At 42.1% G+C, this 13,876-nt stretch overlaps 1 protein-coding gene across 1 annotated transcript; it reads left to right on the top strand.

Moving 5' to 3' along the window:
• Positions 1-2,361: 2,361 nt before the first annotated feature.
• LOC129192202 (cyclin-dependent kinase 15-like) lies at positions 2,362-13,094 on the top strand. The gene is made up of 7 exons (XM_054795966.1): positions 2,362-2,899; positions 4,027-4,158; positions 4,268-4,362; positions 4,454-4,533; positions 5,317-5,411; positions 5,506-5,568; positions 12,265-13,094. Exons 1-7 carry the CDS (start codon positions 2,747-2,749, stop codon positions 12,574-12,576), a joined length of 930 nt encoding a protein of 309 aa, XP_054651941.1. The 5' UTR covers positions 2,362-2,746; the 3' UTR covers positions 12,577-13,094.
• The last annotated feature ends 782 nt before the right edge of the window (positions 13,095-13,876 follow it).

A 13,876-nucleotide genomic window follows, 5' to 3' on the forward strand; every position in this document is an offset into this window, starting at 1 on the left:
TACATACATCCAGCCATATCCATCATCCATTCACCATCCATTCATCATCCAACCATCCATCCATCCGCTTCTACTCAAGAGCTTCTCCCGGATGACAGTGCTTCTCACCTTATCCCTGAGGGAGAGCCCAGCCACCCTACGGAGAAAACTCATTTGGGCCGCTTGTACCCGCCATCTTTGGGTCACTACCCAAAGCTCATGCCCATAGGTGAGGGCAGGATTGTAGATTTTGGGAAATGAGCTCGCTTACCTGCTGACACCACTGATCTGTATTATATATCTGGATAGCTCATTGGCGATGACTTGTGAAGCCACACGGCCGCCATATTGCTACTCGCAAGAAACACTTCTGGACAAGCTTTTGCATTCGTGGTGAACTTATTTTATTAATTCGGATTGGACACAAATGTTGCCTTAAGATGCCTGCATGTGCAGCTATTAACTACACAAATCGCCAGTTCAAAGGCTGTGGACGAACATTTCACCTGTAAGTATGATTGAAATGTAGATTTATGATTGATCATTTAAGGGTTTTGCACTGTCGATCTCTCAGATATTTTCGATCGTGTAAAATTCCTCTGATTAAATGTATGTCCAGAATTGATACGTTTATACAGCTCTATAATAGCTAAGAGGAAATGTACTTTTTTGTTATATCGTGATATATGTATTTCTTTAAGGGACGAAGGTTGCGTTATTTGAAGGAATGGGAGAATCTCTGTGCTTCCATGATGCTTACCAGGCATTGTATACAGTGCAGTTAGCAAGCCAGTTTGCATACAAGTGACCCGGCATGACCCTTCATTTGGATAAACAACCTTTTTTTTTTGCTGCTGAATGACTGACGTAAAAGGATTTTCATATGATATGTTCTGGAAAATAATATTACTGAACATGCATACCGGTATGTTTGAGATTGCAAACAACGTATTGTCTTAGCCAAAGCATATGGTTTTGTTTCAGTGTTGTTGTTTTTTTCTGTGTGTGTGTGTGTGTGTGTGTTTATGGTTATTACACATTATGGTTATCACATATGATTCCTGTGGTTTTTGTTCAAATATATTTCTATATCAGAAAAGAGGTTATTTCTATTTCATAGCACAAACAAAAAAAATCAGCAAAATGTTAAATGATTTTAAAACTTGTCTCTTTTATCGAGGGAAAGGCTTCTTGAGATGTCATCTGTACTTCTGTGAAGAAGGTGTCGGATGGTTCGCTCCTCATCCGAAGAGCTTCGTCAGCGAACTAACAAGTGCTGGTAGCCTAGGCCTTAAATACAGTACGAGTGGGCAGAATTGGTGTGCCAACACCCTCCTCCTATTGGTTCCTTACACTAAGCCTGGGCGGAGTTGTGGTCTAACCCTCTCCTGCCATTAGCACCTCCGATCAAAGGGAAGTGTAGCTGCCTGTAGTTGGGTATGAACGACTCTGATACTGGCTCGTTAGCATCTATTGTTCTGGCTCGGCCCTGGCTCCACCTCATTTGCAAGACTAAGAGCTGTGGGTTTTGGTCTCAGTAACCTGCTGAACACAGGGTCCAAATTAAACCTCAAACCACCATTCCGATTCAATGATGGGTTCTGTTGTTTGTTTCTGTTGTAGCATCCTTTACTCCTCTTTCAAACCATCTGTTTTCTTTGGCCAAAGTCTTTACCTCGCTGTCCTCAAAAGAGTGATTGGTTGCTTTAAGGTGTAGATGTACTGCTGATTGAGGACCACTAGAATTGTCCTTGCAATGTTGATAAAGCCTTTTTTGGAGCATTTGCTTAGTTTCCCCAATGTAGTGCTCTTTGCATTCCTCATCTTCACAGTGGATGGAATAGACCACATTGCTCTGTTTTTGGTTTGGAGCCTTGTCTTTAGGATGCACTCATTTGGTCTCAGGGTATTTACTGGTTTGAAATAGGTAGGAATTTTGTGTTGCCATAAGATCCTCTGGAGTTTTTCGGAGACCCCCGCTACATAAGGGACTACCACTCCTCTCCTTTTTGCTTCTGTGGGCTTTTGGGTTTCTTTCCCTACGCTCTTCTTTTGACATTTGTTAAAAGCCCACCGCGGGTACCCACAGGTTGAGAGCGCTCTCTGGACATGTTGTGTCTCTCTTTTATGATTCATATTTTGTACAGACGAGAGCATAGTGAATTGTATGAAAGTAAGAATAAAAAGTAAAGGATCATGACCACAGTTGTTGTATAGATTTAAAATGAGCTCTCATGGTTAAAAAAAAAAAGCATTTAGAAATGAGCTAGCTTACCTGCTGACATGCTGCCATTTTGAGGACACACCATGGCTATAAAAGCTAGCTAGCTTCTGTAGCTTGTTTTCTATGAATTCGTAATATTTTCACAAAAAATTGTAATATTTGACACGTCACTCTGTCACATGACAAGCACTCGATGTTTCTTCTATCACGTAAAGACTTGATGTACTTATTTACTGTACGCCCTTAAGCCTGCATAGCACACGTTTGAACACATTTAAAATCTTTTTGTGTGTTCCTGCTGAAAGGTGGGGTTAAAAAAGCTAATGTAATCAAGTATTTAAGGAATTATTGACTGACGTTATGCAGTAGTTGAGGTGGTTCCTGACCGTGGCCACTGGGGGGCAGTGGTATGCCACACGTTGAAAGACGGTGTTGTTGTCTTGCTGGGGGGGATGGAGCGTGTAAGAGCCGTCATGGGACCATGTTTGCTGTTGTCCAGACAGCACGGTGGTCATATGAGCAGCAGCAGCAGAAGAAACAGTGATGGAGGGCTTGTTCCGCTGGATGAGGTGCTGCTGTGGCGAGGGCGACGCGGCGAGAGAAACAAACAAGGAAGAGGAAGAAATGGAAGGGCTGGGGATGGAGCAGAGCGTCGTCAAGAAGAGCAGAAGTTCATCATCTCTGCCAGCTGCTCAGGTAGCACATGGAACTTATGACAGTTTTTAAAAAATCATCTTGATACTTTTTAGTGGACAAATACAACTTGCACACTTGAACAACAATCTGTCCCTCCTCTCTCACAGCTACAGACTGTATATTATATACAAAATGTACAAAATGTTACAAAAATACTTTCATTCCATTCATAACTAAATACATCCAATAAAAACATTTACAGTTATATAATTCAACTACATACGTACAATACGTCTAATGATAATGCATTAAAGATAATCCATATACTGTAGATGATATAGATAAGAATGCATTACAATTAAAACATTTTTTCCAGACCCGACCGCAAGAAATGAATTTCCGCAAAGCAGGTTTCAATATTAATAAATAGAATATTTTCATAGTTTTGGCATGTTTACCACCTTCGAAATATACATTTTTAACATTATAGAGCCCTCTACACATGAAATAACACCCCTATAGTGACCTTTACACTCCTATTAGCCAATATAGTAGACATAAGAGAAAATAAGACATATTAGGCATAATAAACCTGTTTACCACCTTCTAAATACACTTTTTGACATTGTAATTTTGTGCGTCCAACCCCATAGATTAGATTTGAATTTTAATTTGAAGGAAATGTGAATTTTGAGTGTTTAAACAAGAGAGAAATGTGAGAAAATGTTAAGAGAAAAGTGTATCAAGTGTATGGTGAGGGCTTTTACAGCTGTAAAACATACAGTATATAATGATGGTAAACAAATACAGTGTGCTACTTCATGGATTTCACTATTTTGGGAACCTATCCACTGCGATAAACGAGGGAACACTGTATATTTAAGTTGAATATGCTTGAAAACAACTCTGTGAGAAAGTCATTGTGAAGTTGATCAAACAATTCATGGACATTTCATCCAAACAGAACTCTGGTTAGCACCCTCATTTAAACCATGCCAACTTTCATCACCGTGCCTCTGAAAAGCATCGGAATGGAGAACCAATAGGGACCAAAATCCAAAGGAGGAATCAGAATCAGAACTGGAATGGTTGACATTCAAACGATGGCCAACCGTAGTCCAGACAGTAGGGCCACCCTGTAGAGTTCATTGATCAGCTCTGGATTTTTCTGTGTCTGCCGAGCCCAGTTGGATCAGGATGGTCCTGGCAGGGAGCCTCACTGGTTCCGCACGCTGCAGATGCGACGGCTTCGGGTGCAGCGAGGGCGCAGTAACAGTGACCCGTGGAGCAGGAAGAGCTGCCAGGATCCCTCTGTCTGGGTTGGCTGTTACACAATCCTACACCTCATGCCACACTTCATGCCACCTTTGCTAACCTTAAGCTGTGCGTGTGTGTGTGTGCATGCGTGTGTGTGTGTGTGTGTGTCAGAAACCACAGCTTCAGTTCGGAACAGCTACCTCGTACGTGAGTCTGGAGAAACTTGGTGAAGGCTCATACGCGTCTGTTTATAAAGGCATCAGCAGGTCAGATGTCACATGGTTGATGATCTCATCAGGACACCATGATGATGATGATGATGATGATGATGACACGTCCTTGTTCTTTTCTATCCAGGATTAACGGGCAGCTGGTGGCGCTGAAAGTGATTGAGACAAAGACCGAGGAGGGCGTGCCGTTCACCGCCATCAGAGAAGGTGATCAATTCAATTCAATTCAATTCAAGAGTTTTATTGTCATATGCATAGTAAAACAGGTGGTTCTGCTGTGCAATTTAATTCTTGTTCTGTTCATTCTCTCAAGAAAGAAAGAAAAACACAAGAAAATGAATAAGAACAGAAGAAACATTACTACCAATACTGTAAATTAAGCAACAACAACAGAAGAGACATTAGCTTTTCCAAAATGGGGTCTTGGAACAGCCTCCAAAGCACCTTTCATGTTGCTGTCGACTTGGTCCAGGATGCTATTTGCCCTCGTGGGAAAGCCTACATGCTGGTAACGGTCCCGAGGCTCTGTGTCCACAAGACGCTGAAGTCCGATCTCCTCGGCAAGCGGCAAGAGAGAGCGGACGCTGGCCAGCAGCAGGCGCGGTAGCGGTGGCCGAGTCGCTCCAGCTTTTAGCCTAGCACGCAGGCCGCCCCTCCTGCCACGCCTCCGCCCCGGACGATTCGCTTGCCGGGCATTCAGCTCACCAGGCCCGCAGGCTACTGCGTCCTCCCGACGCAGAAGAAAGCCAGTCCGAGAGGCTGAACGAAACCTCATGGTGAACCCCGCCTATGCTCAAAAGTTGCCTTAGCAAAAAAATAGAAAAAAAACGGGAGAGTGAAACAGAGACGTCTGCCACGGAGGGCGCCATCTTGCTTCATCAGCGCTTTCACATGCAATATCACATGATGTAGATGATGTTCTCTTGGGCACATTTCAAGTCCTCTTACGGCCTAAAACATGCGTGTGTGTGTGTGTGTGTGTGCGCGCAGCCTCTCTGCTCAAAGGCCTGAAACACGCCAACATCGTCCTCCTCCACGACATCATCCACACTAGAGACTCGCTCACCTTTGTCTTCGAATATGTGGTGAGACATACGTAGGTGGTCTTCAGCGGCTGGTCACCTGACAGTACGCCTGGGATGGATGTATTTGTTGATGTAAGGTGTTGTGTTGTTGCAGCAGACGGACCTGGCCCAGTACATGAACCAGCATCCGGGGGGTCTGCACTCTCACAACGTACGGGTACGAGTACTCGACCGGCGATTTTTCACAGCATTCCTCCTGAAGGGTCACAAGCTGGAGCCTATCCCAGCCGGCTCTCAGTCAGTCTCAGGCTGACACTTAAAGCCATATAGAAGTCATATAGGAACAGAAAACAAAAATATTGGTGTGCAAATCTGTCAATATCATGCAGCACAACAATATGTTGAAACATAACGATATTGAAAACACGATATGCGACATAACCATATCATGCAGCACAACGATATCGTGAACTACACGCATATTCAAAACACGATATCATGCAACACAACCATATCATGCAGCACAACGATATCGTAATACACAACGATATTCAAAACACGATGTCATGCAACACAACTGTATTGTGAAACAACGATATTCAAAACACGATATCATGCAACACAACCCTATCATTAGCACAACGGTATCATGAAACACAACGATATTGAAAACACGATGTCGTGCAACACAATATCATGCAGCACAACCATATCATTAGCACAACGGTATCGTGCAGCACAACGGTATCATGAAACACAACGATATTCAAAACACGATATCATGCAACACAACGATATCTTGAAACACAACGATATTGAAAACACGATATCGTGCAACACAACCATATTATGCAGCACAACGGTATCATGCAGCCCAACAATATTGTGAAACACAACGATATTGAAAACACGATGTCATGCAACACAACCATGTAATGCAGCACAACGATATCGTGAAACACAATGATATTGAAAACACGATGTCATGCAACACAACCATATCATTCAGCACAACGATATCGTGAAACACAACGATATTGAAAACACAATATCATGCAACACAACCATATCATGCAGCACAACGATATCGTGAAACACAATGATATTGAAAACACGATGTCATGCAACACAATATCATGCAGCACAACGGTAGCGTGAAACACAATGATATTGAAAACACGATATCATGCAACACAACACATTATGCAGCACAACGATATCGTGAAACACAACGATATTGAAAACACAATATCGTGCAGCACAACCGTATCATGCAGCACAACGATATCGTGAAACACAACGATATTCAAACGCGATATCATGCAACACAACCATATCTTGCAGCACAATGATATTGTGAGATGCAACAATATTCAAAACACGATATCATGCAACACAAGCCTATCATGCCGCACAACGATATCGTGAAACACAACGATATTGAAAACACGATATCATGCAACACAACCATATCATTAGCACAACGCTATCGTGCAGCACAACGGTATCATGCAGCACAACGATATTGAAAACACATCAATTGTGTGCGTATTCAATCCAAGGCAGATCCGATGACCATGTGGTGGGCAGCACAACGGTATCGTGCAGCACAATGGTTTCGTGAAACACAACGATATTCAAAACACGATATCATGCAGCACAACGATATCGTGAACCACAACGATATTCAAACGCGATATCATGCAACACAACCATATCTTGCAGCACAACTGTATCATGCAGGACAACGATATCGTGAAACACGATATTCAAAACACGATATCATGCAGCACAACGATATCGTGAAACACAACGATATTCAAACACGATATCACACTAGATCCGCAAATGTTAATAATTGTGATTTTATAAATAAGGAATTTGTGTGTTCTCTGTAGGCAGCATTATGGATGATCCTGACTGACCTTTTTTGTAGCACAGTTAGTGGCTGAAGTGCACTTTTATAGTTATTGCCCCATAACTCGGCACAATAAGTTAGATATGGTAATATCAGTGAACAGTAGAGCGTATGTAGTGCTTTTTGATCAAGGACAAATTTAGCTTTATTCAGTATTGAGGTGTTTCTTGCCACTTTATGTTTTACATTTTTAATGTGAGATTTCCAGTTCATCTTCTCATCTATTATAACCCCGAGAAATTTATTTTCGTTCGCCCTGTCAATGTCTACCCCATCAATTTGTATTTGCTGGTACGTTTCTTTTTTACACTTACCAAATAGCATTACTTTAGTTTTACTGAGGTTCAGTGATAGTCTGTTTTTATCAAACCATCTTTTTAGTAGAGTTAGTTCATCTGTGATTTGTTGTACTAGCTCTGGTGTGCTGTCTCCAGAACATAATGCGATTGTATCGTCTGCAAATAATACTAGCTTTAGGTCTCTTGGGACTTTACAGATGTCGTTTATATATAGATTGAATAGTTTTGGTCCTAGAATTGACCCCTGGGGAACGCCGCATGATATGTTTAACTCCTCGGACGTATGTTCTCCTAGCTTCACATATTGCCTCCTGTCAGCTAAGTAGCTTTTAACCCAGTTCAAGACTAACCCTCTAATTCCATACCTTTCTAGTTTAGTGATTAGAATATCATGATTAATTGTGTCAAAGGCTTTTGTTAAATCCATAAATACTGCAGCCGTGCACTTTCTATGATCTATAGCATTGGTGATTTCCTCTGTAAGTTCTATCAGTGCCATGGAAGTTGAGATGTTGCTTCTGTATCCGTATTGACTCTCCGTGAGTAACTCATTTTTTTTAATAAAATTGTCCAACCTGTTATTAAATAGTTTTTCAATGATTTTGGAAAATTGTGGCAGTAAGGACACTGGTCGGTAATTTGTGAATTGATGTTTGTTTCCATTTTTATAGATTGGAACTACTTTAGCTATTTTCATTTTATTTGGGAATTTACCTGTCTGGAATGATAGGTTGCTAAGGTACGTTAGCGGTTGTACAATCTCATTTATAACCCTTTTTATCCTTTCCATTTCTATTCCGTTGCAATCGGTTGATGTTTTCGCTTTGAATTTGTTGACAATATCTATGATTTCCTTTTGTGTGACGTTAGTGAGGAACATGGAATTGGGATTATTGTCTATGATCTCATTTCTTTCTTCTACTGGTGGGTAATTTGGGATCTTTGTTTCCAAATCCGGTCCAATATTTACAAAGTAATTGTTGAACTTTTCAACTACCTGATTCATATTATCATATTTATCATTTCCATCTATAAAATAAAGAGGGTAGTCTTTCTTTGCACCGTTCCGTATAATACTCTTTAGAATGCCCCATGTTGCTTTAGTGTTGTTTTTATTCTTGATTAATAATTGACTATAATATTCTTTCCTACACACTCTCAGGATGTTTGTTAACTTATTTTTGTATGTTTTATATATGTTTCCTGCTTCTTTAGTTTTTAGAATGATAAATCTCCTATATCGTGTATTTTTCTTCTTCCAGGCGTTTAGTAGTCCCTTGGTCATCCATGGCTGATTTCTCTTCCTTTGCTTATTAAATACTTCTCTCAGTGGACAATGTCTGTTATAGCACGTCATGTAAACATTAAGAAAGTTTTTGTACGCCTCGTTCACATCATTCTCACTATATACGCACTCCCATCTTTGTCTTTCCAAATCTTTCCTAAAAGCACTGATACTTTCCTCTGTATGTGATCTTCTGACTGTCCTGATATGGTCCTTCTTTCTCTTTTTATAGTTTTCATTATAAATGGTAAACACCGGAAGATGGTCAGTAATATCATTAATTAACAGTCCACTTGTCGTGTTGTTGTCGATATCATTGGTAAATATGTTGTCAACTAATGTTGCGCTGTGATCTGTAATTCTGCTTGGCCTGGTGATTTTTGGATAAAGACTTAAACTGTTCATTGTATCTAGAAAGTTATCTATTCTGTTTTGGTTATTTGAATTTAGAAGGTCAATATTGAAATCTCCACATAAAAAGATTATTTTTTGGCTAGTGTCTGTGAATGTTGCTTTGATCCAATCCTCAAATATTTCAATGCTAGACTTAGGTGTTCTGTATGTACAACTTATTAGTACATTTTTACTTTTCTCTTTACTCATTTCAATAGTTATGCATTCTAGAATGTTATCAATAGCAATTGACATGTTCTTTACCACTTTATAATTCAGATTTTTATCCACATACACAGCCAGTCCTCCTCCACTTTTGTTGTTCCTATTGACGTAGTTCAGGTCATAACCTTCCAGCTCAAAGTCCACGCCTTTGTAGTCATTCATCCAAGTTTCTGAGATAGCGATTATTTTAAAGGGTTCCTTAAATAGACTCAAGTATTGTTTGATGTTATTATAATTTGCATACATACTTCTACTATTAATGTGAATGATTGACAACTTATTGCCTATATTAAAGTTGTCGTTGTATTGTTCATCTGTATAGTAGCAGCAGTCATTTCTGATATGAGAAAAGAAGTTTGTGTCTGGGTCTATGTCCTCCTCCAATATTGTTTGTATGTGTTATGAAGTGTAATAGTTTAATGTCTACATATGTTAACCAGCTACCATCGTCATGAAGTCAATCATGAGCTATTATCAATAAGACAATTTGTATTATATTAGTTTCTCCAGATCCTTCAGACTCCTGACCATTAGTACTTTTGCTTGTTCTGGTGTTCCGTTTAACTTTATGTAAATTTTGCAGTTGGAGGTCCAAGTTGCTTGTATTTTTCTTTCTTTCCGTAGATATCTAGCTCTCTTTGCTATTTCCGCATTATTTTTGGTCAGGTGTTCATTAAGGTAAACATTTGTTCCTTTAAGCATCTTACCTTGCCGCAATAATTTGTTTTTACATTTTCTGTTGAAAAACCTCATGATGACGGTTGCTGGTTTACTTTTGTCTTTCTGTGGGAGAGGATGACAGGCTTCTATATTATCTATGTGTATATTAATTCCTTTATCTTGCAAAAAATCTACCACTTGCTGTTCGACAAAGTCCAAATCTTGGTTCCCACCAACTGTCCCGTCCCCCCTTGGCAATACTGCTGCAGCAAATGACCGAGGTCGTGTTGGTAACCCGGTGACAATCACATCATTCATTCGTGTGTATTGTTCCAGCTCAGATAATCTACTTTCCAAGTTTGCAATTAAGACATCTTTCTCCTCATTTTGTCTCTTCAACACTTTGATCTCTTGCATCATGTTAATTAATGTGTCTTGCTTACTTGTGACTTCTTCCATGCGATGACTCATAAATTCCACAGACTTCCGTAGTTCTTCGTTTGACCTTTTTAGTTCCTCCATGTCCCTTTTGGTAGCCATGTTTCTCGATCTTTGTCAGTTGCAGTCTCGTCTGGCGATTGCAGCTGTGTTCTCGGTGGTGAGGGATGGAACCCAGCAGCAAACGGCAGATCGCAGCAGTGAAGGCAGAGGCCTGTAGGCCCTGCGGTGGCCTTTGCAGCTAACGTTAGCTTCACTAGCCTTCGCTAGCAACGTCCGTGATGGCAGTTGTCAAGACTTAGTGATGAAGGCAGAAGTCAAGTGGCAATTGTTGGGTCTTGGTGATGAGGGCCGTAGGCTCTGTGATGACTGTACCAGCGGGAGACGTCGATGTCAGCACAGGAACAGGACGGCAGGAAGCGAGTTGCTAGTCTGGAGCTAATGCGGCTAGCAGGGCGCATTAGCAGGAACTGTGGACGATAGACACAGCGGCCAGTACCATTCGTAGTTTTTTGAACTACCGACTTGGTCTCGAATGTTGCCACCAGATAATGGCACAAAACAAGACTTACGCGCACGGGCTCCTATCGGAGCCCGCTTTAGGTGATCGACGGACTGGCCGGAATAAAGCGGAAACTTACCGACACAGGCCCAAACCTGGGCCTGCTGAGGTGGATTTGGCTCTGGTAAGTGTACCTTTCTCCTGTTGCAATTCTGGCGTGCGAACGGCGTGTGTTCCCTAGCTGGGTGGCTTGTTGAGTTGAAGTTAGTTGTCCAGCAGCAGAATCAGAACCTACTCAGATTGCAACAAGCTGTTGACAACAGACAGTTGTTGTGACAGTTGTTGTGTTTGCAGAGACACCGACTTGACAATAAAAGTCTTCAATCTGTGTACTGTACAGTACAGTATGTGTACTATATTTACAGTACAGTACAGTATGTGAACTGTATGTACACTAAGCCATAGAAATGCATGGCCGTGTGCAGCCCTTTTATTTCTCTTTCTATTGTGCAAACACAAATAGATGCTATGTTCAGCTTTTATATTGAAATACATCATCCACAATGATTATATACAGTACAGTATACCTGGTACTACAATATACAGGTATAGATATAGATATGCACATGCATGGGATTTTAGACACAGACTGTACAGATTAAGATCTGGTGTCCATCAACACAACAATGAAGTGAATAATAAAATATATTGCCATGCGCATGCGTGTCTGGTAGGAAGAGGCTTCACACTGTGCATTGCTTTCAGCACCATAGAACAACGGCATGAAGGGGGTGAGCCCTTCTGTCAGTCATACAGAGTGTAGAAGAGTGCAACCCAGCAGAAGTTCCATTAGCAGGTTGCATCTACTGTCATCTGTTTTTTCATGGTGTCTTTCTTAAAGGCAACGTTAAAATCTGCTCTTGTCTCGTAGACCCGATCTCGTGTATCGTCTGGTGATGAACTATGAGTGCTTGTGTGCCATTCATCCATGATGACACAGCGTAGTGCGTCATACCAGGATGTACTGTACCTATTCACCAGTGCATCTAAAATCAGTCAATGCTGTTGCTTGATCCAAACGGCTCAAGTCAGGGCGTTCATCATGTTTCATTCCAGAAGGTTCTTTGCACTGACACGTACTCTGCTCTGGTTCTGACGGTTCCGACGTGGGTGTGTGCGGGCTACGTGTCCAGTGGGTCGGGGACGTGAAGGCTCCGCAGGGACGCACACGAGGTGAGCAACAAAACTCCCGCCATCAGGTGCAGCACACCTGCCGTCCAACCGCAGAACAGCGCGTCCCCGAACTCCCAGCGCGGTACCACCTACGGCAGGGACTCGAAGAAGCGCCGCGCGGCCACGTGGGCGACGTACGAGACGGGAACCAGAACCAGAACCACGCACACAAGGCTCACCACCCCTCCCCACGTCTTCATCAATCTCTTGGCACGTCCGTCGCACACCTTGACCACGTGCAAGCCAGGTATGGCGAGGCAGAGCGCGACTAGCCCAGCGCACACGAGCACGTGCGCCAGCTTGATGTCACGGCACCGACACAGGAGCGCGCCGTGCACCTGCACCATGCACGTCTCCCACAGGCCCAACTCGTACATCTCCGCCGGAAGTAGCACCGTGGACAAGGTCAGCCACGCGGACATGAGCGTGCACGCCAACAGCAACCACCAAGCGCACGCACACAGCGCGACCCCGACCAGCTCCAGAACTAGAGTGCTTGGGTCCATGATCTCCCCGATTCTCAACATCGGTTCTAATTACGGCTTTTTAGGAACCCCCCTTCCTGGGAATAGCCAGGAAGTGCTTCCTAACTTTTTTGGGGGGGGAAGGAGATGACGATTTTAAAAATAAAAGTTAAAAAAAAAGAGCGTGAATTTGTGTGATAAAATACTTAAGCCAACATTTTTTAAATGAGCGTATTATTAATGAAATGTTCATCTATCCGGGAGGAGCTCAGAGTAGAGCCGCTGCTCCTTCACATCGAGAGAAGCCAGCTGATGTGGCTCGGGCATCTAGTCCGGATGCCTCCCTGGTGTCGCAGCTGGCCTGGGAACGCCTTGGTGTCCTCCCGGTGGAGCTGGAGGAGGAAGCCCGGGACCGGGAAGTCTGGGCTTCCCTACTAAGACTGCTGCCCCCGCGACCCGGACCCGGATAAGCGGAGGAAAGTGGAATGGAATGTTCATCTAATGTTCATCACGAGTATTTATTTTATTTCTGCAGTGGTAACTTGGTTGATGCTAATTTCCACGTTTGTCGCTAGAGGGAGACATCGCTTAAAGAAGACTTGAAGAGCACGCGCGCCATCCAATGGCCAATAAGTGCATTGCACCTATACAGGTACAGCGTGCCTAGTCCAAGACGACCAAATACTGCACTTTATTTACAGTTCCTGATTTGTCTCTAACAGTGTTAAACGTTTTGAATCATCACGAACTGGATAAAATAAAATTAAAACTGCACTGATATTTTAAAATGAAATAGTGTTTTAAAAAATCTACACAGATCTGCTCGTACTACACAAATAAGTTTTCAAGAGATTCAAGAGAGTTTTATTGTCATGTGCATGGTAAAACATCAGTTCTACTATGCAATGAAAATCTTATTCTGTTCATTCTCCCAAGTAAAGAAAGAAAACAAATGAAAGAATAAGAACATAAGAAACATAAACACATAAACATATATACCAATAAATTAAGCAACAACAACAGAAGAGACATTAATACAAGTAAATAATACAAATAAATAAATAAAGTGCTATGAGTGTGTGCGTGTGTTGCGTCCGGCGTGTGCGAG

This window comes from Dunckerocampus dactyliophorus, chromosome 1 (genome assembly GCF_027744805.1).
Source record: "Dunckerocampus dactyliophorus isolate RoL2022-P2 chromosome 1, RoL_Ddac_1.1, whole genome shotgun sequence".
In the NCBI taxonomy this organism is placed as follows: domain Eukaryota; kingdom Metazoa; phylum Chordata; class Actinopteri; order Syngnathiformes; family Syngnathidae; genus Dunckerocampus; species Dunckerocampus dactyliophorus.

Bases quoted from the DNA above. Each gene is read 5' to 3' on its own strand.
- LOC129192202 (XM_054795966.1), top strand. From the start codon at position 2,747: ATGGAGGGCTTGTTCCGCTGGATGAGGTGCTGCTGTGGCGAGGGCGAC. The intron at 2,900-4,026 runs GTAGCACATGGA...TGCCGAGCCCAG, and splicing joins CATCTCTGCCAGCTGCTCAG to TTGGATCAGGATGGTCCTGG. The intron at 5,569-12,264 runs GTACGAGTACTC...CTACGTGTCCAG, and splicing joins TGCACTCTCACAACGTACGG to TGGGTCGGGGACGTGAAGGC.